At 40.4% G+C, this 27,449-nt stretch overlaps 4 protein-coding genes and 1 long non-coding RNA gene across 6 annotated transcripts in view; 1 reads left to right on the top strand and 4 right to left on the bottom strand.

Moving 5' to 3' along the window:
• LOC115586756 (endoplasmic reticulum-Golgi intermediate compartment protein 2-like) lies at window positions 1-4,920 on the bottom strand. The gene is made up of 13 exons (XM_030426095.1): window positions 4,496-4,920; window positions 4,303-4,411; window positions 4,182-4,228; window positions 4,022-4,089; window positions 3,866-3,906; window positions 3,505-3,606; window positions 3,308-3,400; window positions 3,146-3,201; window positions 2,855-2,953; window positions 2,632-2,729; window positions 2,382-2,544; window positions 1,348-1,427; window positions 1-716 (listed from the first exon to the last, which is right to left on the bottom strand). Exons 1-13 carry the CDS (start codon window positions 4,599-4,601, stop codon window positions 675-677), a joined length of 1,104 nt encoding a protein of 367 aa, XP_030281955.1. The 5' UTR covers window positions 4,602-4,920; the 3' UTR covers window positions 1-674.
• LOC115586765 (uncharacterized) lies at window positions 4,873-21,721 on the top strand. Its single transcript, XR_003984911.1, has 5 exons — window positions 4,873-5,010; window positions 7,520-7,627; window positions 14,612-14,756; window positions 14,879-15,022; window positions 20,835-21,721. It is a non-coding gene; the product is annotated as an uncharacterized LOC115586765 (long non-coding RNA).
• Window positions 6,837-9,289, bottom strand: kxd1 (KxDL motif containing 1). Of its 2 annotated transcripts, none has more exons than XM_030426099.1 (5): window positions 9,121-9,289; window positions 8,687-8,808; window positions 7,981-8,133; window positions 7,853-7,899; window positions 6,837-7,765 (listed from the first exon to the last, which is right to left on the bottom strand). In XM_030426099.1, exons 2-5 carry the CDS (start codon window positions 8,782-8,784, stop codon window positions 7,509-7,511), a joined length of 555 nt encoding a protein of 184 aa, XP_030281959.1. In that variant the 5' UTR covers window positions 8,785-8,808; window positions 9,121-9,289; the 3' UTR covers window positions 6,837-7,508. The 2 variants fall into 2 exon arrangements, with proteins under 2 accessions (XP_030281959.1, XP_030281960.1); XM_030426100.1 differs by having other exon boundaries at window positions 9,130-9,287.
• Window positions 10,956-18,619, bottom strand: LOC115586759 (SIN3-HDAC complex-associated factor-like). The gene is made up of 6 exons (XM_030426098.1): window positions 18,433-18,619; window positions 15,275-15,402; window positions 15,088-15,187; window positions 14,866-14,989; window positions 14,603-14,753; window positions 10,956-13,228 (listed from the first exon to the last, which is right to left on the bottom strand). The coding sequence occupies exons 2-6, from the start codon at window positions 15,400-15,402 to the stop codon at window positions 12,901-12,903; spliced, it is 831 nt and encodes a 276-aa protein (XP_030281958.1). The 5' UTR covers window positions 18,433-18,619; the 3' UTR covers window positions 10,956-12,900.
• The window catches only part of LOC115586738 (DENN domain-containing protein 5B-like), a 21,515-nt gene continuing 13,720 nt past the window's right edge, over window positions 19,655-27,449 (bottom strand). The window contains exons 11-21 of the mRNA XM_030426063.1: window positions 27,241-27,319; window positions 27,072-27,147; window positions 26,005-26,133; window positions 25,789-25,910; window positions 25,358-25,503; window positions 25,148-25,266; window positions 23,798-23,982; window positions 23,548-23,630; window positions 22,963-23,089; window positions 22,596-22,770; window positions 19,655-21,103 (exon numbers count right to left, since the gene is read on the bottom strand). Of these exons, the coding sequence (XP_030281923.1) occupies window positions 20,920-21,103; window positions 22,596-22,770; window positions 22,963-23,089; window positions 23,548-23,630; window positions 23,798-23,982; window positions 25,148-25,266; window positions 25,358-25,503; window positions 25,789-25,910; window positions 26,005-26,133; window positions 27,072-27,147; window positions 27,241-27,319 (1,425 nt within the window). The 3' untranslated portion in view covers window positions 19,655-20,919. The remainder of the gene's footprint in view (window positions 21,104-22,595; window positions 22,771-22,962; window positions 23,090-23,547; window positions 23,631-23,797; window positions 23,983-25,147; window positions 25,267-25,357; window positions 25,504-25,788; window positions 25,911-26,004; window positions 26,134-27,071; window positions 27,148-27,240; window positions 27,320-27,449) is intronic.

The raw sequence follows: 27,449 nt of genomic DNA on the forward strand, positions 1-27,449 counted from the left end.
TCACGTTGAAAGGGAATTTTATTCAACAAATCAGCCTCATATTTTTAACAATCATTTACACAGAGGCACAATTTAAAACCCTTCCGGTCTCTCCTCACAATTAAAGACCCCGAACACACTCCATACACACATGGTTCCTCCTTTATTTTAGCCAATTTGGCCTTCTTTTAGCTTGAAGCTGGGGAAGAACAATGCTTTGGGTTTTCTGAGGTCCCCAAACTACATAAAAGAAGAGCAAAATGCCCCTCAGACTGTATCCGTCACGCTGCACATCACCACGTCAACCCTGAGAAAAGTTCTCATTAGCCAAACTATGTGAAACGCCTCGGTGCGTGTTCACCGTGGGAGCTCTAACACCAGGCAGTCAAGTCAGATCTACAATAATGATGTAAATAATTTCTGTTCTGCCTGCGGTTCAGTCCTCCTGGCACAGCTTTCCAGTGACGGATCATTAGTGGAGGTATTGATTATAACCCTTCACAGGTGGATGGACATCCATGTCTCAATCTTACACCCACCCAATAACATTTATTTTAAAAAATCCTAGTCATATTTACACATTTCTGAACAAAGCAGGGACATATTCAATAATAAAAACAATCTGTAAACATGTTTTCCAGCAACTCCTGCTGTCTGTCGGGTAAGGCCAAGATGGTGAGCTGCAGGGACTCTCATTACTGAGCGAGGTTTTCTGTTGGTTCACTGTTTGGCTGCTCCTGTGTGCAGAGAAGACAAAAATGTACAACAAAAAACAATATCTACATGAACAGTGTAGAACTTTCAAAAGCTTCCCGTTTAAAAAGATCTCTAAAAATATTTGCGACATTCTCCTGTATGTTCTAACAGATTGTTGAATGCGTGCATGATCTGGTTTCATTTGCTCGTAGAGCTTTCAAGATCCAATGCATGTTGCGTTTAAATGCTGGTGGAAAACTGGGACATCTGGCTTTTCTGTGAACTTTGTCTCTGTGAAAAGAGATTTTACTAAACAGACACACAGGCTCGTCACTCCTTAGCCAGAACAAATATTTTCCAAGTATTACCTCTATACAGCAGCCTACATCAATATACTCTACATGGTTTTAATCAGCTCCTTCAAGGTGGTTGGCATTTTCTTCTCCTGGGAACATGAATTATTAATATCATGCGAGCCGTGCACACACATTTAATAATCTGTAGCCAAACACAGAAGAATGTCACTAACTCACAAAGTTAAAAGCCGTGTTCAGATTGCCCAGTATTTGTGTGTGGATTGAGAACAAGCTTGTTTTTTTATTTGTAGATCGTGTAACACACATTTCTGAAATCGTCTGAGAACTAACTTCTCTCCATACGTTACTGGCTTACCTTCAGATGGCTGTAGACTCCCATTTGGAAACGACAGCAAATCACATCCACCAAGAATCCTACAACACCGTGGAGCATCCCTACAAGTGAGAGAAAGACTCCACTTACTATAGATGCTGATGAAAGTCTCTGCAGCACAAATACTCTGTTAAAATGTATATTTATAACTTGCCAGTAATTCAGTAATCCTCAGGACACTTAATGACAAAACATAAATCAACTGCTCTCATTGTCTTTTCATATTTATGTGAGAACAGCTGGCAATTTAAGTTCATAAAATGATTAAACTACTATTTGCTGGCTTAAATGATGATCAGATAAAAGTAAAAATTTTAAGTACATGATAAACAAATATGGCTTTTGGCATGTGCAATGTCTTTATGGGGCCATACCTGCTATAATACATGATATAGCCCGTTAACTACATATTTTGAGGATGTTAGATTGTTTACATCCCCGTCTGCTGACCAGTTCTTAAGCATCTAATGAGTTTAAAAATAGATTTTCTCCTTTCAAGCTGTTTATGAGTCAGTTAATTTATGGCAACGCAGCAAAATTAGATAATTGGCAACAGAAAAAGTGTTGCATTCATGAGCTAAAAGAAAATAATCCTACGGAGAAATAATAAGCACAAGTAGTTCACTGCTTTAAAGACACACAGTATGTGACTGCATGTATTTAACGCTAACTGACACATCTGTGATGTTGAAGTGTTTGTGAACATACCTGCAAAGACTTACATCAGTCCCTGCTCACAGCCGCATTACCGTGCAGTGTGACTAAAGAATAAATTGGCTAAATAAATACTCACTGTGATGGATGAAGTGGGTTTTAATACTGTAGTTAAATTAATTAAAAGCACTCAATAGCTGCACTGAAGCCAGGAGAGCTGCTATAAATCTACAAACACTGTTGTGCTGAAAAAGCCCTTGAAGCGAGGGCTTAAACATGATAATGCTCCAGCGTGGTCCTTTAAAGATGCATCTGACAAGCGGTGACACAGATTAAAAGCATTTGAGGGAGAGTTTATCTACCTGTGGTAGAGAAGATGCCTCCGATGATGCCACAGAGTCTGACAAGAAACTGCCACAGAGGCATGTGCTGCTCGGTGACTTTGACCATTAGTGAGCTGATATCGTATTTCATAAAGATCCCTGAGACTCCGTGGCTGCCTGCAGCGTGGTTTATCACTCTGTCCTGTAGAACAACAGGAGGAACACAAATATAGTCACCGTACTGATGCATAGCATGCATCACAAATATACAAACATAATTCAAACCTACCTGCTCAGTGACTGCATACTGATGCGTTTCTGCAGAGACCTTGTAGGTGTTCAGCTTGGTGGGCACGATGGTGATGAAGTACTGAAACATGTGGTTCGCTGAGGATAATAGCCACAAATGTCTCACTTTATCATCATTTTATTCCCTGAAACTATGGCTAAATGCTGAACAAGAACAAAACAGTTCACATCAATGAAAAAGAGTAAAATGAAAAGTGACGTACGATCAGCAGCGACCTTCTCTGTGCCGTCCAGAGGGCTGATAAGTCCAGGCACCGCTTCTCCAAAGGACAGGTGATCAATACGGTGAGAAAAGTTGTACGCTGCAACACAAGAACATCAAAATGTTTAATAATAATCACTATCATCATCATCATCATCATCATACAGTGTTTATGAATGATTTATTTCAAGCGTCACAGCTTTACTGTACAGCAAATACCACCACTATCTTACCAAAATATGACAACATACATAAGGACAACATGATTTTGTCAGAAGGATTATGAACTCACTGTCGTGGCTCACTAGAGCAGCGAGATGAGCGTGGCCTCTGGGATGTGGGATGGACCTGTGCACAGGTGAAAAGGTCAAACACTGACATAACAAGCTCAGATCTCGTATTATGTTCTGGACACATATGAAGGAGATTTTAACTGATCATTACAGACACATACTTGCCAACAGTAATGTGGAAATTTCCCGCCACCTTGTTGACGTACACGTGTCCGTGTATCCTGCAGGCACTGAGGGAAGTGGAGCTGTCGTCACTGTGCGGGGGAAAAAAAAAGGAGCAACATGAACGTGAAGGGAAATATTTTGTTTATCTTTGTTGTCATATCTTCAACCACCCATCAACTTTAGGATCCTGTACCTCTGAGTCTGAGCAGGAGGAACTCCTTTAATCGCAGCCTTGAAGAGAACATCCTGCAGAGCATGCTCCACTTTCAGACGCTCCTGGATGTGCAGAAGTGTCCTGTCGGTTACGGGAAGCACAAATTAGGAAGAATCAGGCCAAACCAATTTAATGGATGGGGGCCTATAATTGACCCTGCTTGTTTGTTAAAAAGCAGGTTAAACCAGATCACCTCATTTAAATACATTTTTGCCAACACGAAATGACAGCTGAGTGTAACAAAATACTGCTGACTGCCTTATGAAATGTCACCAATATCCTTTAGAGAGTGTTTATACACAGATGAAAATTTAATGCAAGTTAAATGCTTAAATCTTACATGTGCCACAATCTTTGCTGTGGAGAGAGCTCAAAGTTGGCCTACAATGAGACAGAACACAAACACAATGGGATTAAATGCATTTTTTTCCTCATTAAATCTTTATAAGACAGTATAGAAGAATGCTATTGTTCACTGAAGGAGCTCACAACTCACTGCTTCATATATCAACCCATCAGAGGCGACCATGGTCTCTGCCAGATCCAAGACATCTGCCCCGATATCTGCATCCAAACACACACACACAGCTTAAAAGGTGAGTAAGTGCTCTTCCAGAGCTGAACTACAACTAAAATGTGCATTTGTCTGTACTTACATTGACATCTCATGGCCACTGTGATGTCCACATTTATCCTCAGTTTGCTGTAAGTGAAGTGCAGATGCAGTGAATGGAAGGACATTTTTAAAAGCCCCACATCCACTTCCTGATCTCTTACCTGCTGTAGTCTCTGTCCACCTCATACTCGTACTTCATCCATGTGTCCCTGTACACGAAGAACTCCAGGAAGGCGAGGGCAGCCATGAGAGTGAATGCTATCAGAGACACTGGAGAGAGAATCACAATGAGTGACGTTACAGTAAGTCATGTAGCACTGGAGGCTACATGTAGCTTTAGCAGTTTGTATGTACCTGTCCCGCCGCTGGCTGTGGACTCCACATAGCTGTCGGGAACTTTGGGGAAAGCGTCCAGCTCCTTCACCAGAGTCAGAGCCTTCTTCCTGGTCAGTCTCCTCATTGTAGGAGTTGTATTATTTTGTTATCTTCAGGTTGTAACTCCTCTCATACAGTGACTGTGTTTCCAGCAGGTAGAGCTACTCAACTGTCACGCTATGACGTCAACCATGACAACTGCTAGCAACGTTAGCAACCGAGCGTAACCGCAGACGTTGATGTTAGCAAGATGGCTAGCGGGCTAAAAACGCGAATACGGGCGACGGGTTTGAATTAAACAAATGTTAGGAGTTATGAGTCACCACATACGGAAGGAAAGTACCCGGGTTGAGTGTGTGTTGTGGAGTAGCTGCCGTCATTTGACCCCTTTGTCTGAAAAGAGCTGCCTCGGTTTAGACTCAGCGCCCCCTGCGGGAGTTCCTAGCTAACAGGAACTGTCGGCTCGGTACAAGAAAAACTTGAATACAAACGAGGTGAGGTTAGTTTTTAGGCTGGATGTTGGACAGACATTCACTCCGGAGACATCCAGCGGTGTCTTTTACTCACTTTCATCCACTGTTAGGAGCAGGAGGACGGTTATCCCGTCTCCCAGAAGCTCGGGATAACCCTGATTTCATGTAGCACACCTATTTTGATTGCTTATGTTTAATGTATTTTGCAAAACTATTTCTCTGGCTGTTTTCCCAGTATATTCCATGTCATATGACCAAGTAACTCAAAACCAATGCCGAATTGTGTCACTAAATGGGACACATAAGGTACACCTGTTTTTTTTGTGTGTGTTTTTACTACATTTTACTGCTTCTTCTATATAATATGAATATTTATTATGAATAAATTCAGTATTTCTTTCCAATGGTTCCAACGTTGTGTGACCCAGTGACTCCCAACCAAGGCCGAATTGTGTTACTACACCGGTCACATAGGACACACTAAATTAATTTTACTGCTTCTTCTATTTTATATGAATATTTATTGTGAAAGGTTATCATTTCTTTCAATAGATTTCATGTGATATGACCCGTTGACTCCAAACCAATGCCGTATTGTGTTACTGAATCGGAACAAATGTGACACACTTTTTATTTTAAAAGAAATGCTGAATCTTCATAGTAAATATTCATATTAAATATAAGAAGCGGTAAAATCCCTTAAAAAAAAAAGAGGTTTGTCCTTTGTGACCTGTGTAGTGATAGACTTGTGATACAATTCGAGTGACTGGGCCACCTGACATGGAAGCTATTGAAAATAAATGCTGATTTTTGTACAAATATTACTATATTAGTATACTATAACCATACTATTTCAGTTGTTTAGGAGAAAGTTGCAACTCTGTTTTGCTGTGAAGCTCCAGCTTTTTGTTGACTACCCAACTTTCTATCAGTATAAGGGTGAGTAGATAATGACAGAATTTGCATTTTCTGCTGAATTTACCCTTTAAGGTGATAATATGTTCATATGGAGCATATACATTAGGGAGACCCTGAGGCAAAATAAGCTGCCTGCTCCTTGTTAACACAAACAAGAAGCACTGGCATCTCAACTCAGAAGTCTTTTTTGAGTGATGAGTGCTCACTCTTCAATAATGCACTGCAGAAAGAGGAAACAGAGGCATTTCAGCCCTAGGCCTTCCTCAGTGTTACTCTGTTATTACTCTACTGGTAACTACCTGTTCCTCTCATTGTCTGTTTGTTGCGTAGAGTATACTGGATTATTTATTGACCCCACAGATTGGTTATGCGATGATGATCACGAGGAGTCTGAGATCTGAACTAGATCCCTACATAGAAACCAAACAGATTATCTCAATGAGATGAAGGTCTCATGTTGGATTTTTCTTGTCACAGACACCAAGTAGATTTTCAGTCTGTCTTCAGCTTTTAAAAAATGATGAATGTTAATGATTAATCAATTAATCTCTGTTAAGAATTTGACCAATTTTGAGAGGACCTATACCAGCCTTAACCTTTCTAGTCATTTAAATTAGGGGTTGTTTAGAATTTGAAATCTTTCTCTAAGCAACAGTTTTTTATATAGAATTTAATGAGTGCAAATGCAAAAAATATAATTTCCCACTTAAACTGTGACTCACAATCCAATCTCTCTCGCACTCTCTTTTTTTGATATCATGCAGCTCTGAATTATATATGTTAATTTATATATATTCCATTGATTTTGGACAGTAGAGTCAAAACAATTATCAGTCTCCTTCGTCTTTGCTCTTCAAGGGGTTCATTTTTCAAACTCACAAATAAAAACTGAGATGTAGAAATATGAAGGAATGACAAAAAAAGTCTACTTGATGCTTGACTTTCCCTTTTACAGCAGAGCTGTATCTTTAATGGGCAATAAGAGCGGTTGGATCCTCTGCTCACACAACCTGGTTTTCCAGCTCTTGTATCAAAGAGCCTTCGCCAAGCTAATGCGTCCTCAGATAGGTTGCTGAATCCTTGACCGCTCCAGACGCACTGATCATTGACAATTAACCTTCTCTGCGAGGGAGGACGCAAGAAACAGGAACACTAACATTTGTCTTTCAAGTAACATAAATCATGAGAGACATCATGAGAGATTTCTTTCTTCAGTCAGGTGTGCACGTCTTCAAACAAAACGGAATTAAATAGGCTTATGATCGCATAATGAGTGAGGGCGTTTGCTCAGGTTCACTGTCAGTGTCATACATTTACAGTCCATCTATAGTGAGATACTATACAACTTCAAGTATTATCTGCATTATTTTAGTGCTGTGCAAGCTTTGTAAATAAAATAGACATGCCAACAAAAACCCAGCGTCCTCATGGACAGTTCATAGCCACATTAAACATCAAGGCTGTGATGCTCTTGTCAACAGACATATTCATGACTGGAAAAGTCTACAAACACTGTAGAGGCCAACACAGACTCAAATATACAACATGACCCCCTGCTAAAATAGTTTGAAGGTTGAAAATCCATTCACAAACTGCTCGCTCTATTCTGCAGGCACAGAGTCAGGACCCTCGTCTCGTAGGACGGCCGTCTCTAGGACATCTGAGGTGGGCGTATCAGGTGGCTCTTGGGAGAGATCTTCAGAACATCTGCTCACTGTTGGTGAGACCACATCTGGACTTGTGTCACATGACTCTGTGCTCTGCTCTGAGGTGGCTGTTGTAATAGTTGTGGTAATACTGGGGAGAACTGGGTCAAATTCATCATCGTCATCCTCCAGGATGGGTGACTCGTGAATATCTGCCAGAAAAACACATATTTTAGACAGACCGATATGGAGAAGTTGGTGGTTCACATATAGTGAATGTAGAGAAATAGCTCACTCACTGCTGAAAGCTTCTGGGTACTGCTTAGCAATCTTCCCTTTTAGTGTCCTGGAAAAACAGAGACCAATAATCAGACACTATTGTGTGTGTCTATTTGTGTGTGTTTGCACTAAGGTAGTAAAGACAGACCTGATTCTTCTGAAGACACTATCCAGATCTTTCTTCATCTCCACAAGAGTGCGGGTGTGGAGCAGGAAGCGCTCGTTCATCTGCTGCAGTCGCACGTTAGACAGCCCGTTGAAGTTGATCAGCATCTCATTGGTTTTCTCAAAGCGGTCGAGCCTGTTTGCGCAATAATTCAATAAAACAACGGTTACAGCCAGTTACAAAGAAAAAAGCACGGTCAGCATCACTGTCATGTGCAAGTGAATTGAGCTATGCTAAATTTTTGCAGTGTAAGGTAACAGTAAACATATAGAACATATAGAACACATAGAACTAAAAATACTAACCACCAGTGTACCCAAAATACCCAAAAGTCACACTGTTTTAAAAAAACGAAGCTTACACATACAAATAGTGCTTGAGTAAAAGTCTTATAGTATCTGATATTAAATCTACTAAAAACTTTAACATGAATGTATACAATCGTTTTCAGGATTTCTTGGCTCTGATGCAGCATGAAATCTGCAAAGTAACTAAAGCCATCAAATCAATATAGCGAAGTTAAGGCTGCAACATTTGTTTTTAAAATGCAATGGAGTTGAAGAATAATGTGGCAGAAAGAGGAAATACTCAAGTAAAATCCAAGTAACTCAAATTTGACTTAAGCACAGTACTTGAGCAAATCTACTCAGTTACATCCCATCAGTGCTAACCACAGCACGACACTCACATGTGTCTCTGAGCCTGGATGATGGCGTTCACGTCCTCAGAGTTGACCATGCTCAGCATCCTGTTACAGAACACGCCAGATGCTGTGGGCTCCACCATGATGACGATCAGGACTAACAAAAGCTGCAGATAAAAACTTTATTTATAAAAGCACTATGACATCATATTTCTCAACATTACAATCACTGACACACAGTGAGCTCAGTGATGAATCTTAATCACGACACAAACGGACACAACCAGCTACAGTCAATAAAGTTAATACATGTATCATCTTCTTCAGCGACAGTCAGCTCCAACTGATACGTTTATCAGTGATATTTTAATCACAGCATGATTATTGACTTTATTAACTGCACCAGCCTGTTTGCAGGTTGGACGTGGCTACACGGTTAGCATGCGAGCTAATCTGACGACCGATACAACAAGACTCACATGATCTACCTCAGGTCCCAGGTGTGTGATGGCGTCGACCTCTGACTGCTTGAATAACAGATTTAAAACGACATCTGCAGAATAAATGTCCAGCTGACTGCTGACTGTGAAACAAAAACAAAGCACTTCCGTGTTTTTCAACTTCCGGTCATAGGATCACCGCTTCCGGTTGTTTTTTCTTTTTTTCTTTTTTATTTAAAACTGCGCTCATCACAAAAATACTTTAATAAGAAATCGGATGTGGTTATAACATTGTTTTAAATGTGAACTTTTTTATATTTAGAATAAAAACGAAATGCTGTTTCAAAACCATCTGAAAAATTATATTCAGTCACTATTCAATAAAAATAAATGTATATAATTATAATGTGACACAAATGATAAAGCATAAAATTCCAAAGTGCATCCAATGTTATCCAAAATATAAGCTGTTTTATTCTCAGCTAGCCTCTCAACTTGAATTATAGTAACATAGGTAACTGAAAATAGCCTAACATTACGGTATTTCAAAAATAGATTATGAAGAATGATTTGTTTAGAACATCATCAAAAAAAAAAAAAAAACACTTGTCTTTTGTAACGTTTTCAAGGCATATCTTGGTTGAAAAACTGTCGATTATCAAACCATGTACATTTGCTCATTTCGGATAGATTAAGTCATATCAAGTTTCCTGTCTGTTGGGGTATGATATTTTGTGAATTTATACAAAATCATTTGTCATTCCTTTAAGGCTCATTATAACTGATAAAAAAAATTATAATAATAATATAATACTTCATATTGTGAAACCATGATATTTTCTGAGATTGTTATATTATCATTTAAATCTTGTGCCTTTGCAACCCGAGTCTGTGATACAAGAAGCCTTCTTCTTTTCCTTGTCTGTATTCTCCTGGTTGTGATCAGTGTCTGGAAACATTTATGCAACATTTTCAAATGCCAAGATAAGAGAGGAAACATTTTTAAAAAAAAATGCTCTGTGGTGTGGGAATTGCTGGTTCTACCTCCACAGACTTGTTCCTTCACAAATATCAAATCTTCAAAATTTAAATCCAAACTGAAACCTGTAGGATGTTGTGTAAATCACCCCAAACTCAGGTTTCCTACTTTTTAATTCAGACCTACCAACATTTTCAAACAGGCAGATGTTTGGTATGAAAATAAGAGCTACCCTACAAGTTTTTAAGCAACCCATATGTCTTTGTTTTAATCCCAAGCAAAATGATTATTATAGTGTTATTGTACTAAATAGTTGGAATAAATAAAGTAGGCCAGGTAGTGTAAAGGTAAATTAGTGTTATGTTTGATAAAACTTTGATGTGGACAATCTCCTTTAAAAACAAGGAAAGACTCTGATCAGATGGGCTGACAGACATAATGTGTGAAGACGCATTAACAGTATGTTGTATATGAAATGTAAATTCACATTATACCTATTACCTTTTATATTCCTTGACATTATATGTGACTGCCATGAAAATCTTTCAATGAACTGAAGAACTTTATAATGATAATAATTCATCTTTATCTGTAAAGTAACCAGTAAATAGAGTTACCTAATAAATGTAGCTGAAAGTAGCATTAATGTAAATACTAACTTTCAGTTATAGTTTTGTAGCTCAATATGTACTTGAGAACAGTACTCAAATAAATTGTGGTTAGGTAAACAGGTTATTCAAGATTTTAAGATTAAGGTTTTTTTTTAATAATTATTGGTTATCCGTCTCCTTGATTACTAATAATTTATATCATTATCAACCCTATAATAAACCATACAAGTTGATCTTTAAGTTTTTATCCAGCCACCGACTTTATACCAATAAATCCACTCGAGTAAAACTCACAAAATTACTTTTATTAAGGGACATGTAAAAAAAGTACATGATGTATAAAAAATACAAAACCGCTTTGTCTAACTTGTAAGCTAAGTAAATGCATAGCAACAATACATGCAAGTCTAGAGTTAGGTTTCCTACTGTTCTGTAACACTTTCAAGCTACAGGCTAAAAAGGGGAAAAAAGCACAGTTTGGTTGCAATCTACCATTCGTTTCAGTCTACATGATACAGATTCAAAGTGATGGTACAGAATAAGTTAGGCTGCACGCAACTCAACAGATGAGTAAATAAATACTTAACATTTCACAAATATTGACACCCAGTAATTCAACGCAATGTCCTGTGTGAGAATTACATTCGATTTCTGATGTACAAAACCATACTACCTATAAGCTAAGGATGAAAAGAATTCATAGTATTACACTTCTAAGCGGGGATGCAGTGATACAAATAAATATGAAATAAATAAATAATGGAACCCATATAAAGAGCCGTGTGGCTCGCCCAGCCCCTTATGTACATAACACACCCTCTGCTCCCAACTACAACGTCACATGTATGAAATTTCATATTAGTGTTCTTTTTAGAATACCATAAACATATATACAAATGACCTCGGACAAGCACAAGTGTCCATAGAAAACCTGCATTGATTTGACATTGGGTGAATTTCAATGTGCTTTGGCTTTAATTTGATAAATAAAGTAATATTAGGCTATATATCACAACATATTTGTGGTATATAAGAGGCAATGGCATAGAATTTCAGCTTGTATAAAGTCTTTTACCGTATACTGACCCAGGCATGACGGAAATCACTGATATTGATATTGCTGATATTGAATGACTATAGACCGATTGTGTGTTTTTGTTGTTGTATTGTGTGGAAATTGTTATGAGAAGACACTTCTGTTTTTCCTTTTTCTTTTCTTTTTTTTACATATAAAAATAAGTTAAAACTTCAGAGAAATGGATCCAAAAAAATAAAAGTAAGATTTACAGTTTATATAAGGCCATGCAATTTTTTAGTAGACTCATGCATCAGATCTTTAGGTCTTTTGGATGAGTGGGCTTTGCCATTCATGCAAAAATGCACTATGTGTTGCTGAGGCCACAATAAATATAGCTTCTGTCCCTTTTTGTTCCTTAATACCAATCCAGAATTAACACTAGCACTGTCTGTAACACATTATTAAGGCTGGTGTATTTGCTGTTGAAGCAGTGAATAGGCCTTATTTAAATGGGACCCACGTACGTATTTGCACACGGAGACACTAATCCAGTCTACAAACACAAACTCTTTGATAGGAGTGGATGTCAATGTGAAAAGACACAAACACAAGGGATACTGTACAGGTCTGTGCTCTGTTAATGTGTCTTTCATTCCAAAACGAGATATCCACCATCTCAACGGAAAAAAGAGATATCTACTCTCAACAAAGAAAAGCAAAACTAATCTTATTATATTAGTCATCTTAACATATATGCTTATAAAATATCCACATTGAGAATGAGTTGAATCGGTGGAAATGTTGAGTGAATGGATTTCAAGTAGCACCTTTTTTTTTTTTCCTGCAAGTAAGTGGATCTATTGCGTTTTGGAATAAAAATCTGTTTTAAATGTACCAGCAAACTAGAGCTCCAGCATTTCATCTAAAGTTGATCAAACACACCACAGATGACGGTCCATCGCTCAGGATGGTAAGAATATTAAATACAAAATAAGAGACAAAAGGTGGAAACACGACAGTCCATAAGTTAACCATTGAAAAATAATAAACAAAGCTCCGACAGTATTATGGAGAAGACCAAAGGATTTACAGCTGCTTTATGATTGAAGGCAATCTGAGGCCACTTCCTTCTTTAAGTGCTTCACAAAAAAAAACAGCACTCCAACATTTCATTAGAGATGTGTGCAGGGTCGTGGGGGGCGGGGGTGACTTCACCACCCTTCATCCACCACCACCCCGCTCCTGGTTGGAGGTGTTGTCATGGTAACACACAGCTGAGCAGGCTCGGCGTTTCCCTCACACATCGGCATCTCCTTCACTTCCTCTTCCGTCTGGATTTTCTGCCCGCTGACATCCACGCCCACCGGGCCCTCCTCTACCTCCACCTCCTCCTCTTCCTCCTCCTCATCCTCCTCTTCTTCCTCCTCCTCTTGTTGCTGCTGCCGTTGCTTTTTGCGGCAGCATGGTTTGAACAAATGAGGGTCGATGAGCACCTCCCCGAAGCGCCCCTTGTAGATGATTCCACAGCACACCTTTTGCCTGAGCAAAACAAGATAACATTGTTTTTATTCAAGTGTGTGAAGCAACAGCAAAACAAGCAAAGGCCTGACCAGTCGTTCTCAAAGTGACCCCCTGGGGTCCTTGAGAGGGTTCCAGGGGGTCAATTTAATCCCTATAATTTCATCCATAAGTAATAAAATGTCATAATGTATTTTGGTAATATGTTTTATGCTCGTTCTGTAATAAAACATATAAAAGCAAAGTTCTTGGCAAAAGGGGATCTGTGGTCCAACTTCAGGCTCCTTAACATTAAAAAATTTGAGAACAACTGCCAGGGAGGAGTTTTTCTCTTTTACTTATCTAAAAAACCCTCTGAAAACCCTCAAAGACCTTAGCTAAAAAATGGCTATTGTTGTAAAATGTTCATTAAGTTTCTCAGCTTTTCAGTGCTATCACATATGTTTAGTTTGGGCCTTCAGGGGATCCGTAGTGAACATAATGACATCACATATTGCAGCATTGACTCCTCCAGAAAACCTACATAGCTTCTTCCTCTGCCACCTGGCAACGTTTGTAGCCAAGCAACTTTTGTTCTTCATATTCACTATATTCACTATATTTCTCTGAAAAGGAGTATATTTTGCTTCTGTTATGATTTCATAATCTTTCTATGTACTCTCCTAACACGTCTATATTGACAATAAATGAAAATTAATACATGTATGTAACTTGCTTAGGAAAGGTCAGTTTATGGACAAAAAATATTTAGAAGACTAACACATTAAATTATGTCTTTTTAGATAAAAAACTAAACTTCCTAAGTCTGAGTTCACTGTAAAAGAAAATACAAACACAAAAATGTTGACTGCTGTTTTTAAAAGCTCTGATAAATTCATTTATTCTCATTTATGAGACAGAGCAAATTAAGACTCTAAATAAGCCGGACTGAAAGTTAAGGGTTTCCTGATTTAAATTATGTAAGGCACTTGATGCTGACTGCTAGAACAGGATGGGAAAAACAAAATAAATAGACGAGAGTCAGGCGCCCTAAAAAAAATTCTATGACTTTGAGTTTTAAACATTAAATCGGTCTCTAGTACTTTTAGTTGTAATAAACCATAAAGATGTCCGACTACTGACTTGTGTTTTGAATTGCTTCTGCATGGTAGGTTATATTTTAACAACTAGTGAAATGTACATTTTTCAACTATTGGCTTAAAGAAACTGTTGTCTTGCCTTAATATTTCAGGGATGTGAAAATTTTCTATTCCTGCAGAGCTCTTTGAATTTCAATGTGTAACTGTAGGCTCATACATACCAAATGTCAAAAAACAAGCATCAATGTGTACAGTAGTAGTTAATCCTGAATAATGACTCAGTGGATCAAAGGGATGTTAATGCTGTGTGACTTACCTCTTCCAGTATGTTAGGTCCAGAAATGAGAAAACAGGGGAGCGGCTGGATCCCGGGCTGAGCTCCGTGTCTGAGCCGTCATCTGACAGGTTGCTGTAGCTGGGAGACTGAGCCGGAGAGGCACTGGAGGTGGTGCTGTGGGCGTCTGAATCTGGTGGGCAAAACAAAGCAAACACTGAAGGCATATGATTCAGGGTGATGTGACATAAATCCAGTCTTTTGGAACAAATGGCAGTGTGAAGGTGTCAAAACACAGAACTCACTGTTTCTTTTCAGCTCCTTCTTCAGCCTGCTGATCTGGCTGGGCCGGGCTTTCTTGGAGATGGACTTGATCTTTTTGGGCCTGGAGGTTATCTTCAGGCTGGGGCCTCCTCTGGCGTCAACGACCTTGATGGAGCAGGAGGAGGGAATGATTACTGAGTGAATATCTTATCACCACAGAGTGGTGGCTCAATCATAACATCAGCTCTGCGCTCCAGACTCACATGGTTCCAGTTCTTCTTGGTTCCCACGGGTAGCTTTTTCCATCGTTTCACCAGGAGCACACAGGCGTTACAGATCTCTCCTGATCGCGTTTCACTCAGTCTGCAAGACGATTTGTGATGAAACGACAAGGGGAAGAAAAAAATGTCTCCCTCCACACCCCCCCACGTGTTCAGCATGGACTCTTACCCGAAACAGCTCCTGAAGTCTTTCTCATACCGCTTGCTGTCCGTGAAACGAGAGCTGGAAGACTTCGCTCTGCAGATGCAGCAGCCGTCCAAACTCCTGTACATCTTTGGCTTATGAAAGCCAAACATCTGCATGCAAAAAAAAAAAAAAGATTCATGCATTAACATCTCAGACTCTCATCAGTGTGCGCGTGTTGACTGCAGTACCTCCCTGCAGCCTCACATGTGCGGCTCACAGCAGAGGTGATATATCTACATATATATATACACCGTTTAATATTAATGTGAAAAATCAGAATCTGGTGTTTTGTCACTATCGGAGTGCACTAAAAAAAACATCCAGGCAAAGAGATTTTGGTGGAGCATCTCTCCGCTTTGACCCAAATGAGGGAAGTAGGTCAACAGTCAGACAGCGTGTCAGACAGATCATGTCAGCACGCCGCGCTCACAGGATGCACGCTTCATTTTGGAAAACTCAAAATATAAGCACGCACGTAGCGCCATCCTCCAGGCTGCAGAGGTTATCTGTCATGCTTTTAAAACAAACTAGAAAGCATCAGGACGTGTTTCCAGATTAATGTAAAAAACATATATAAATGTGTTCGGGGGGGTTGGAAAATCACTCGACATGCAATAAGCGCCCCGATTATGCATGGGAATTATGATTTATGTTGCTAGGCAAATTTTAATCTCCACAGCACATGTAGACCTGAACTGCGGCAAAACTGCGAGCCGCGCCCCCCAGACTGGGTTTTTTTCTTGCCATCAGTCCTCAGGGTCTTCTGACAGTGCGGTGCCACAGAGAGCAGACACACAGCAGGAACAACGACAGACCTCCCACTCTGCTGCTTAAACCAGACACCACTTAAGGATGGGCAATGTGGGAGGAGAAGTGAGAACAGGAAAACTCGTGCCTCGTGGTAACTGAAGGTTTATAAGTGGGGAAATAATGTAGTTGACAAAGGATTAGATGAGAACGGAAAATTACGTTTACTTAATTTCAGCAGTAAGAAATCTAACATGTAAGGTGCGAAAAAATAATTTAATATGTATATATGTATTTTACTGCTGCAGAAATGTATATAAACATATATGCTTCGGCTACAAATAAAGGCACTTTTATAGCTATAATTCAATTTAACTGGAAAAAGGTGATTAAAAATCTTCATTCTGCAAAAGAGCTCTGACTAAAGCAGCAGCAACACATATAACTTGGGTTTTTATATTATAGAATAATAATAATAATCAAAACAAAACTTATATTATATGATCAGTATTAAAGGATAAAATAAAGAACATGTACGTTATCAATTTGAATGTGTAAATGAAGAGAATAAAGAATCAAAATAAAACCAATATTATACGGTCAGGGAAGTATTTAAATGCTAAAATAAAGACATTTATGCAATTAATTTTAATATTTATATAAAGAAAATAACAAAAAACAAACTTGATATTATATGGTCAGGAAAGTATTTAAATGCTAAAATAAATAAATATATGCCATCAATTAGAATGTGTATATGAAAAGAATAAGAAAGAATCAAAACAAAAGCAATATTATATGGTCAGAAAAGTATTTAAATGCTAAAATAAGACATGTACACCATTGATTTAAATGTGAATATGAAGAGAATAAGAACAGTCGAAACAAAACCAATATTATATGGTCAGAAAAGTATTTAAATGATCAAATAAAATACATTTAAACCATGAATTTTTATGTATATATGAAGGAAATAACAATAATCAACACAAAACTGATATCTCCTCATCAGAAAGATATTAAAATCGTAATATAAAGCAAATCTATTACCAATTTAAATTTGTCATTTTATAGGTGTTAACATAAAATAACCTATAGTACCAGCACGGTGCATGTTTCCTGGAGTGTCTTACGATGCTGACCACATTTTCACCCCCCGAGTGCCTCATCTGTAAACTGCAGACGATCTCTGCAGCAGAATACAGTACGTGACGCAACGCAACATGGCAACACACTTCAAAGGCGGAGGCAGTGTGGAGAAGGGGGTGTGATGCGATTTTCCGCAAAAACTGTAATATTTAAAAAGTAAACCGCAAAATTCCCCCCGAAAGCCGCCGAGGCGAGTCAGAGCAACACCTCCACTTTCTAAAATAAGAGGAGACGCCGAGAATTCCACTTGCTTTTATCGAGAGAAAAGTGCAAGTCGCCAATTTCACCGCCCACTCCGGCGAGGAAGCATGGCATGCCACACGACCTGCTTCATGCGCACCCATTTTATGATGACCGTCCTTCTTCTGCTCGACGATGCCCGACTTTCCCCCTCCAAACATCAACTTTACGTAGTGAGATTAACTCAGGCGAACACATTTCAGCGGGGAGGAAAATTTTGCTGTTTTTGTTATATTTGAATGCAGGGCCGCACTCAGATAATCCTGTAATTTGATCTTTACTCTTTTGTTATTCCACAGCCGCGTCACTGCAACAGTCCCCTCCAACTACATGTGCACCAAGTTCAAAGTGGCTCTTTTGTACTGTCTTTTCACACCAAACTACATTTCCACACCCGGGTCGAGTTGCATTAGAAGATCCGACACAGTTTGTGTTTGCTGTAGCTGTTTTGATGACAGCAGCGGCCGCGTGCTGAGACGCATCTGTGGTCCGGGGTGGGCGTGAGAGATCCAACTTGGCTTATTTAGCAGGCGTAAATGTGTAGTAGACTGCACACCGCTCCACAGACACGATGTGGCCATTAACGCTGATTTAAAGAGGAGGTTTTTGGCCGGACCACCGGTAATAATAACCCGACTTTAGTCAAATAAGAGCGATAATAGGAGTGATTTCCTCCAACACGCAGATGCACCGCAACAAACAACAATAACAACAGCCGTCTTCTCGCCCCATCATGCTGCCGTTCTTAACGTTTTATCTCCTTCCTCACACTTTGCGCGGCTACTTTAGTTGTTTATAAGGTGACCTACACATCAAGTTGACCACCGGCTCGGTTCTGCAGCAGCAGCAGGCCCCTAAAAAAATGAGCGATTGTTCCGAGGACAACTCGAAGCTTGTTTTGGACCACACATCTGAAACGCACCGCTAACACTTTAAAAAAAGAAAAAAAACCTCAAAGCACCAAAGACCCGACAAAACACGTGAAAACCGGCGGCGGTCGTTACCTTGTTGCAAGTCGCGTGGAGCCGGATCACAGTGGTAGTCCTTATAACGCGTCGTAACGATGTGAGTATTATGAAAATCAACCCGCATCAGTAACCCGCTCCCTTGTTGATGTCTGCGCCTGTGGACGGGACTGGATAGTTGTGGACATGAGTGCGCATGCGTCGTATCCACACCTCCATTTCAGAGTAGGGCAGAAGGCTTTTTTCTTTTTCTTCAATCAAAGCATTTACATAAACGACGTGTGACGTGTCCGTGCGTCTGCATTCTACTGGCCTTATAAGGATGGGAACATTGCGCGGGAACAGGGGGCTCGGCCCCGGTTGCTATGGCACATTGGAGAGTGTAAGCAAGGGGGCGGGGCCTGTCGTTTTACTACAGAGCGCCAGATGGCCCGTCTGGAGGCCTGACGGTTTTTAGGGGGCTCGGCGGCGTCTCGCAGGGAGATGCGCTTTGTTGATTTCAGTTGCGTGACAAGTGACCAGATTAGTGGTAAATAAAAGGTGGATGAAACATGGCCTCCATCCAGTGGACAGTTCAGGACGGACAGTGGGTTGTTTTTTTTGTTTTTTTTTCTGCCCCCCTTCAGACAGGCGGTAGAGAACCAATCATGTTGCTGCCACATGAAACTGCTGCACCACATTTACTGGGATGTATAGACTCCTGCTGTGGCTGTTATGTAATGTAGTTTAGAAAGGATTAATGCAAAGAAAAGAATAGGGTCCAAATCATCATATGGGTATTGATCAAATTAAATAAAATACTCTCTATTAGTATAACACATGCACCATAATTTAATTCAATTTGATAGTTTTTCTAGAGATAAAAATCAGCATCTCAAGCTTCACAAAAGTATGTTTCCTATTAGTTTTTAATCAAATTTAATTGACTCAAACAGCACAAATATTTTTTTGCAGTGTCTGTTTTTCAGATAGTTTTCACACCATCCTCAGAGATCTAATGATCTTATGTCGGCGTGCATAGCCCAACACAGTAGTTTGTCGGGTTTTATCACTTGGCAAAGTAGCAGTCGAATTCTTGGCAAACATCAGATGCAATTAGTCTAATGTGAGGAGTGTTTAATGAACTGGAAATCATCTTGTAACCCCTTTAATTAACAGGTTGTTTATTATGTAGTAATGTGAAGAAATGGACGATAAATCACAGCAAACAGTAAAATAAACATATTTCAGTAAACAGCACAAAAAACATTACAAAGACATGTCAGTTATGTCAATATTAACTTTAATCTTTGACAACACATTTCATAAATAACAGTTCATTATTGCTTTTTCTAATCTGTATTTAAATGATAATAGAGGCTTGGTCATTGTAGGTTACATAGTGCTTGCAGGACAGTGCAGGAGACAGCGTCTTCATAATTCTTCAACTGTTAAATTAAAACGCGACATCAACGTAATACTTAGTGTTTTATAAGAACCTGTGCTCGCTCCATTGTCTGAAGACAACCGAACAGTTTAGAAACAAACAGCATGACTATTATCCACATAATCAATAAAGTGTGTCCATATTGGAATCTATTGTTTTTACACAGACACAAACGAGATGCTTTTTATACAGAAAAATATGCCACTAATTCATTACACCATCATAACAAATGGGCACAATTCTATTAAAGATTTAATGAAGCAAAATATTTACAATGAGAGAGCGAGAGAGGGGAAAAAACAAGGCTTTCTGACAAAGTGACAATGACAATTCGAACTGACACAATGAGGACACCAGTTTGGCTTCTGCGTTTCACCAACTGAGAATTCATGAGCACAACTCTGCAGCGTGTGACCCCAAATTGAAATAAACAACGAGAAACAGGCAGGGTGTTTACACAGTATAACAAGAGCATAATAATAGAACATTTTTATAACATATCATAGCGTGGGCAACATCATCTTTCTTTGAGTATATTTACTAAGATATCCAATGAATAAAGTCAAGAAAAATGTTTATAGAATAAGGCCTGAGTCCTGATATTTCAGATCACAACACACTAAGACTGGGAAAAAAACAAACAAACTAACAGATTTTGGCCATGCATGTGCTCAGTTTAAAAATTCGAGTGCAAGCAGTACAGCAGTTGAAGGAGAGTTATAGTCGTCCGAGGGTTCAGGTACAGTGATGGACGTGAGCCGTGAGTAATATCTACTGCGGAGGTGAGATTATGAATTTCTCTCTATTTCTCCTCGGGGGAAACAGAACTTCACAGTGTAAACAAGCATAGGAAAGATTGGACTGTTGTATATACGACATTTACATCTGTGAACAAGGCATTATGTTCGGAGCTCGAGTTGCCAGTGGCTTCATCTGGTCCACTGTCCTGTTTTTTTTTTTTTTTAAGATAAAGTCACATTTCTCAAGTGTCTGAATGTACTTCCGTCTCCCGCAGATGGAAAGATGGAATATTTTAACCGATCAGCGCTCCTGCAGTAGATGACAGAGCAGGGGCTGAACTCTGTGCTCCTCTGTCGGGGTCAGAGGTCAACTCCTTTCACCAGTGCAGTCTCCAGAGTGATGGTAAACTCGTTGAGTGTGTGCAGGATGCGGGAGAGGGAGTGGACAGCAGCACGGTCTCGCAGCAGAGCTGCTTCTTCGTACGTCCGTGCCGTCAGGGGGAACTCTGCCAGCAGGGGGAGCCACTGAGAGAGAAGCCGGTCCCTGCAAAAAGGAACAGGTCAGCGGTCAATGAGGGTCCCCGAAGTGCCTGATGAAGTTTAGTGATGAACTGATGGTGTAAGACAGAACTGGTGCCAGTAACAGCTTCCAATTACAAGATGCGTTCAATGACTGAAATGTTCAGTGAATTTTATATTGTTGAACTGGTAAGTTGCAGGCACTGGACACAAACAGCCCAAATATACTGGTAACCTGTTCTCGCTGTTTTAAAGCTGTGTGCATTAACCGAAAGAAGATGGGGAGAGAAATAGAAAAGGACAGTAAAAGAGACCGTTCTTATTTACTACACCCGAACACATTTGTCAGTGCACACCGCCACAGAGACCCCACCTCTGTCTGATCATAATAACTATTAAAATAATTATGGTGACTACATGGGAAGGAGGATCACGTTGTAAGATTGGTGATATGTCACAGTTAATAACTGAAATTCTCCTTTTCTACCAAAAATTAACTGACATTCAGATTCCTTTTGAGATTGAGAATTAATCTGGATCTCAAAAATTTAGCTTCAGGTTATTTTTGGTAGAAAACGTCTTTCAGTTTTTGTTGTTTTGATGTGAATGACTTGATTGTGATAAAGAAAAGTGACAGCCACTACACCGATGGTCAATGGACTTGCTTCTGTATAGTGCTTTTCTGGGGTGCAGCCCACTCAAAGTGCTTCCAGACACTTGCCACATTCATACACTGACGGCAGAGGCTGTCATGCAAGGTGCTTATCAGGAATGAAACAGCACTTCCTAAGAAAAGTGCCCCGCATTATGTCTGTGCTCAGGCATACTCATACACCGATGGAAAAACCATCAGGAGCAATTTTGGGTTCAGCCCAAGGACACTTTGACATGCAGCCGGAGCAGAGCATCGAACCACAGACCAGTAAACGACTCGCTGTACCTCCTGAATCACAGCAGCCCAGAAAACCACTACTGATCAGGGTAACTAAAATATTGGTATTATTAATTTATTTATATATATTATATCATGTATATATACTTATCTAATAAGTCATCCGGAAATAAAATGTTCAGTGTGATTTTTTAACCTTTATTACAACCACACAGAGACATGAATGATTTCTCTGCATCTCATGTGGAACCATTGGAAGGCAAAGTTCAACACTTTCCCTCCCCGAGCTGTTTGTTCTGTAAGCAGTTCAGTTTCCTTCCTCAGGAAGGAAACGATGTCATCTTTGTCCAACACAATATAATATGACCAGGATGCTTTAAAATGACACATTGCAGTGGGGTCAATATGTTTAAACGGTCATAAATCTAAGTCAAATTATAAACCTGTTGTTTCTGCAATAACTGTTAATCTTTGTAAGGAAGTGGGATTAAAATGTCCAAGATTTCTCCAGGTTTTTCCTCATGCACTGAGGTGCTTTTGGGGAGTTTATCCTTTTCTCCTTTGGATTAATCTTTAAGAATCCTTAGCTTTTGTTATTAAAGTGTCATTTAAAAATGATGCTCACCTAATTCCCAAGCAGACAAACAGCTGGAACTTTCCCTCTTTTCCAATGTTTCGCGGCGAGGCGTTGATGGCGTTGACGTATCGGCACAGTGAGTCACAGGGGGGACCCTTTGTCAGAGTTGATCCATGCAGGTCACCCATCTGATCTGCTGTCTCCATGGAAACCACTGCCTTCTCTGTGAGAAGGAGACGGTCATACTGTCAGCCCATCACTTATTAATATATGGACAACAAGGGAGAGTATAGTTGTAGAAGACAAACACCGGAGTGAAAAACAGATCAATCATGCTTTGTTGCGTGCAATTTGATATGCGAGATTCATATTCACCGCCACCAGATGGAGACAGGAAACAGACATCAGTACTTACCCACAAAGTCCCAAACAAACACGTTCCTCTGGAAAAGACGGTTTGATTTGAGCCCGTGCAGGAGGAACTTCTCCAGGGAGAGCACCAGACCTCCTTCACCACATAACAAGACTGTCAAGTTTCCCCTCTGAGGAGAGAGAAAGGAAAGACTTCAGTAAATCCTCTCATATGAGTGATTTAAGGCACTTAAATTTTCTCAAATCCTCCACAGCAGAGAACATTTGTTTACCTTTTTAATCTAACCAGCTCTCCTTTTATTTAATCATAGGAAGTAAACAGAAGAGAGGAAATGCTTGTACATTGAAGCCTGTGTGCAAAAGATGATGTTGCAATGAATTGGAAGCCCATCACAGATAAACTAAAGAGATCCATCAAGTCTCCTCAATGTTTTAACTTGCTGTAGAGCTGAGAGAGGCTCGTCGGATACATGAGACAAATGAGCCCCGGGCGAGAGAAGCCAGGGTAATGAACCGTGCTGGAGACAAAAATGCATTAGCCGTTTTCACTATTTTAGCTCAGCGAGCCAACAGGTTAAATGAATGTAGGAGCTAAATCGGTGTGGCACGCTCACTGTTGCTCACATACCTCTTGTTCGGGTTTGTGGAAGTGTTTAACAAGGTTATTTGCTGCCTCCCTCATGTCCTCTTGTACTTCAACAGACAGCATTCCTGACAAGATAAATCAAGACGAGTTAAAAATAGAAACATGAGGAGGGGAAGTGGAAGGGGGGATGAACAGAAAGGTGATACAGGGAGCAGAATCTGGTATTGAAGTGAGCATGGAAACAAGTAGGTCAGCCATTGTGCTCAAGAATGCGCGCTTTGTCAGTACGTACTGCTTCGGCTGCCAAGCGATCCCAGCACTGTCCGGACACTCTGGGAAGGAGAGGCCAGCTCCGGAGGCGTCCCTGTCCACCTTCCAGCATCCTCCTCTCCACCAGGTGACACCAGCTGACCAATGAGGACTCTCTCCAAGCTGCCGTCGCCCACGCCTTTCCCCAGCCATCGGCCACATGGGAACCTGGGGGGGACAACAGACAATGTTTTTATTACATTCCCCTTAAAGACAAGAGATTTGTTATACAAGGGCCATCTGTTCTAATCAGCTGGTGTAGTGCGATGTGTGAGTTTATTTTTCTAAATAACTTCAAGGAGAACCGGTAGTTTGGCTTGTTCCAGCCCATTAACCACACACCACAGTTAAGATAACTGATTTTCAAGGCGATGCATAAATCTTAAGACTGTTTTTCTCTCTGCGAGGCTGCAGCTGCTTTCAGTTCATGACAACACAGTGATCCAGACAGCTAATCCATCTCTTCCTTTCTATGTCTACATTATGTTGATGTCATGAGATAAAGCAGCTTTCTAATGAGGTAGCTCAGACAAACTAACACTTGACAGTCAGGATTCATTTAGATCATATCTTTATGAACACAGAGCTGTTGTCCAAAATACATTCCTGTACAATCAGCTACTGTGCTGTGAGGTCACAGCCGGGTTTAATTTATCACAAACCTTAACCAAATATTGGGAAAATCTGCTAAATAAAATGAGAATTTAACTGGGAGTTGAGTTTTGCATAGCCACTGTACTGTGTCAGTGCTGGAGAAAGGTCTTGCTGCATAAAATGTGTTTGTGTTATAGGGGAAACTGTCTGGTTTGTTTGTATTTCTTTAAACAAACAGCACTTGTCTTGGGTGGTTCAAAGCCAAAGATACAGCATTAAAATAGCTTCATCTCAGCAAATATAAAGGCAATAGCTGTTACCAATCCAGTTAGAATTTGGGTAACTTGCCAATTTTAGCATGTAGGTTGCGCTCGGAGGGGGTTGTCATTGTTGTTGTTTCATGTAGCGACAGGGATTTTTAAAAAACCGTAACGCAGAGATAACAGAAGGAGGAGAGGAATACTCTATGAAAAAGGCGCCCAATGGGAGGCCAGTAGCAGCGTCAGTGAGTCAGCTACAGGGAGTTGGTTCATCGAGCAGCAGGTGTCAATGAGACAACCATCACACCATTACAGAAGAACATGTCATAAAAAGAGCGCCATTTTTTTTTTTTTTTCGCAAAATTGTGGACACCTATTTGAATTTAGCTGTTTTCATTTACCTTTTTCCGAATGTGCATAAAAATACATTGATGGAAGCACATTTATCGATGACACCGAGGTCAGAGTGAGAGTCTTACTTGTAGGTGTGTCCAGTGATCTCATTATACACCATCACACAGTCTATCAGACACTTGGCCAGCAGGCCAGAGTTCTCCTGTCCCAGCTGCAGAGTGCTCAGCCTGCCCAGGTTCTTGCACTGAAACGAAACGCACAAGTTAAAAGTTCAGCTCTGCACGTGTCCCCATCAGACGTGATGTCGACCTTACTGCTGAGGAGTGCGTACGAACCTGGAAGTAGATCTCCTGTGTGTTTTTCGATAGCTGTCTCACCCCTGAATCACCCAGTTCTCCCGACACACACACCCACGGGTTAACTGTCGCCATTGCGATGCTCAGCTTCTTCATGGGTATTATGACAACACGGTACGAAATACCTGGAGGGACACGAGAGACCAAGAGCAAAGTTTTATTCACTTCACTTAAAACTCTTGTCACGATACTCTCAGCAAAAAGGATTTTCACAGCATCGGGGCAATTTTACAGTCTATTGATTGAGGACTGTGTGAATCCCTTTGGATACCGGGTATACGAGGCAGGTGGGTGGAGATGCGCGGTTGTAAAACACAAACACCACTCCGAGAAAACCTTCAGTGTCCTTGAAAGCTGTAAAACCCTCCAGTAAATTCCCCCATTTTCTTGTCAAAGCTGGCCGTACTTACTGATTGAGGTGAAGACGCGTGTGAAGCAGAGGTAGTCCACAGTGTTGAGAGAGAGCAGGTGGAACAAAAACTGCTCCCTTTCTTCTTCACAGAGCAGGAATGCATGAGATTTGTACAGCTGCCTGTCAGGGGACCAGACAAACAACAAGAGTCAGACCACAGAGATCCTGGGATGTACAAAGTTTAGAACTTGTGAATCTCTGAGTGAACATTGACCTGAGCAGCTCCTGGTTTGTGAGCAGCTCTTTCAGGTGCTGGGACAGCATCTTCTTCTCCAGAGCCAGGTGGATCCAGGCCCGAGCCTGACCCACCTCAGACAGACCCTCGCTCATGGTCTGGATGAACCTGAAAGAGCAGGTAGAGAACAAACGCTGATGTTTTACTGTGCAAACTATTTCATTTTGAACTGATAGAAACATCAAAGCCAGTGACCAATAATTATAGAACAGAACAAAACACTGGGGATATAATGGAATTACAGTATTTTAAAGTTAAAGGGACAATTCATCTTGAAATAATCGACCATACAGATCGCTGCTTTCTCTCAAATATAATGGAAGTAGACAGCGCTAAGGCTAAGGATCTATTTAAAGAACTCAACAGTAATGCCTCTTCCCGAAAACATGAACTGGATACTCAAGATAATCGATTGACCTTGCTGTGATCAGTTTCATGTAGGAACCATTTTCTTTCCATATCAACGCACTGAAGGAAGCGTGCATCTACTCATTGACGAGCAAACCATGCACCATTTAGACATATCCTCCAGTAACGTGCAGCAGTAGTCAAGTTTGAAGACTATGTTCACGTCACGATCAGCTGATGTAGGGTTAAAAAGCAGAAATGTCTTCGGGCTTAATGTTTACATCTCGTGCTGTCACAAGCTCGAGCCTCTCGTCCATGAATAGATACACTTTTCCTCCCTAAACCATGAAACCACTCACAACAAGTAACCAGGTCATGATTTCTGGGCAGAGACATTGCTGTTGAGTTTTTCAAATGTATGTTATTGATCCTTTGTGCACCACAAGCCGAGTGCCATCTAGTTTTGTTATATTAATGGGAAGCCAGACAACTCCAAAACTCAACATCTCACACTGAAACAATCTAGATGGATTAATTGCGCTACAAGTGTGTTTTGTGGTGAACTGTCCCTTTAAGATTTAGTTTCTATCTAAACCTCAGCTAAAAATGTTGTTTTTCGGAGCAGAAGGAAATGGAGCAGATTTATTTTTCTTTCTTATCTGGATTTTTTAGATACACATCACGTTTGCTGTAATCACCTCATGTCTTGTATCAACGACCCTCTCAGCACCAGAGTGCCTTCATCAAACGTCCTCTGCTCCAAACCGCCACACCCTGAACAGACAGCAATCAGACGCTAATGATCAATCGACTCTCAGCTTCATTATTTGCACAAAGAGAACAAAACAGCCGGGGTTGTGCTCTGACCTGGAGACTCAGCTGGTGCCTCTGTCTTCCCATGTGCTGCCTGGTAGTGAAGCAGATGGGACCAAAGAGCGGACTTCCCCTGTTCAGAATAAACACACTCGTCAATATTCAGCCGGTTCGTCTCCGTTCATGTGCATGATATGAATCTGTTTACACGAGGAAACACAGTTCCAGATGTTTTCTTTTTGTAGGTCATCTGATAACATGTC

The sequence above is a fragment of the Sparus aurata genome, chromosome 8, assembly GCF_900880675.1.
Source record: "Sparus aurata chromosome 8, fSpaAur1.1, whole genome shotgun sequence".
In the NCBI taxonomy this organism is placed as follows: domain Eukaryota; kingdom Metazoa; phylum Chordata; class Actinopteri; order Spariformes; family Sparidae; genus Sparus; species Sparus aurata.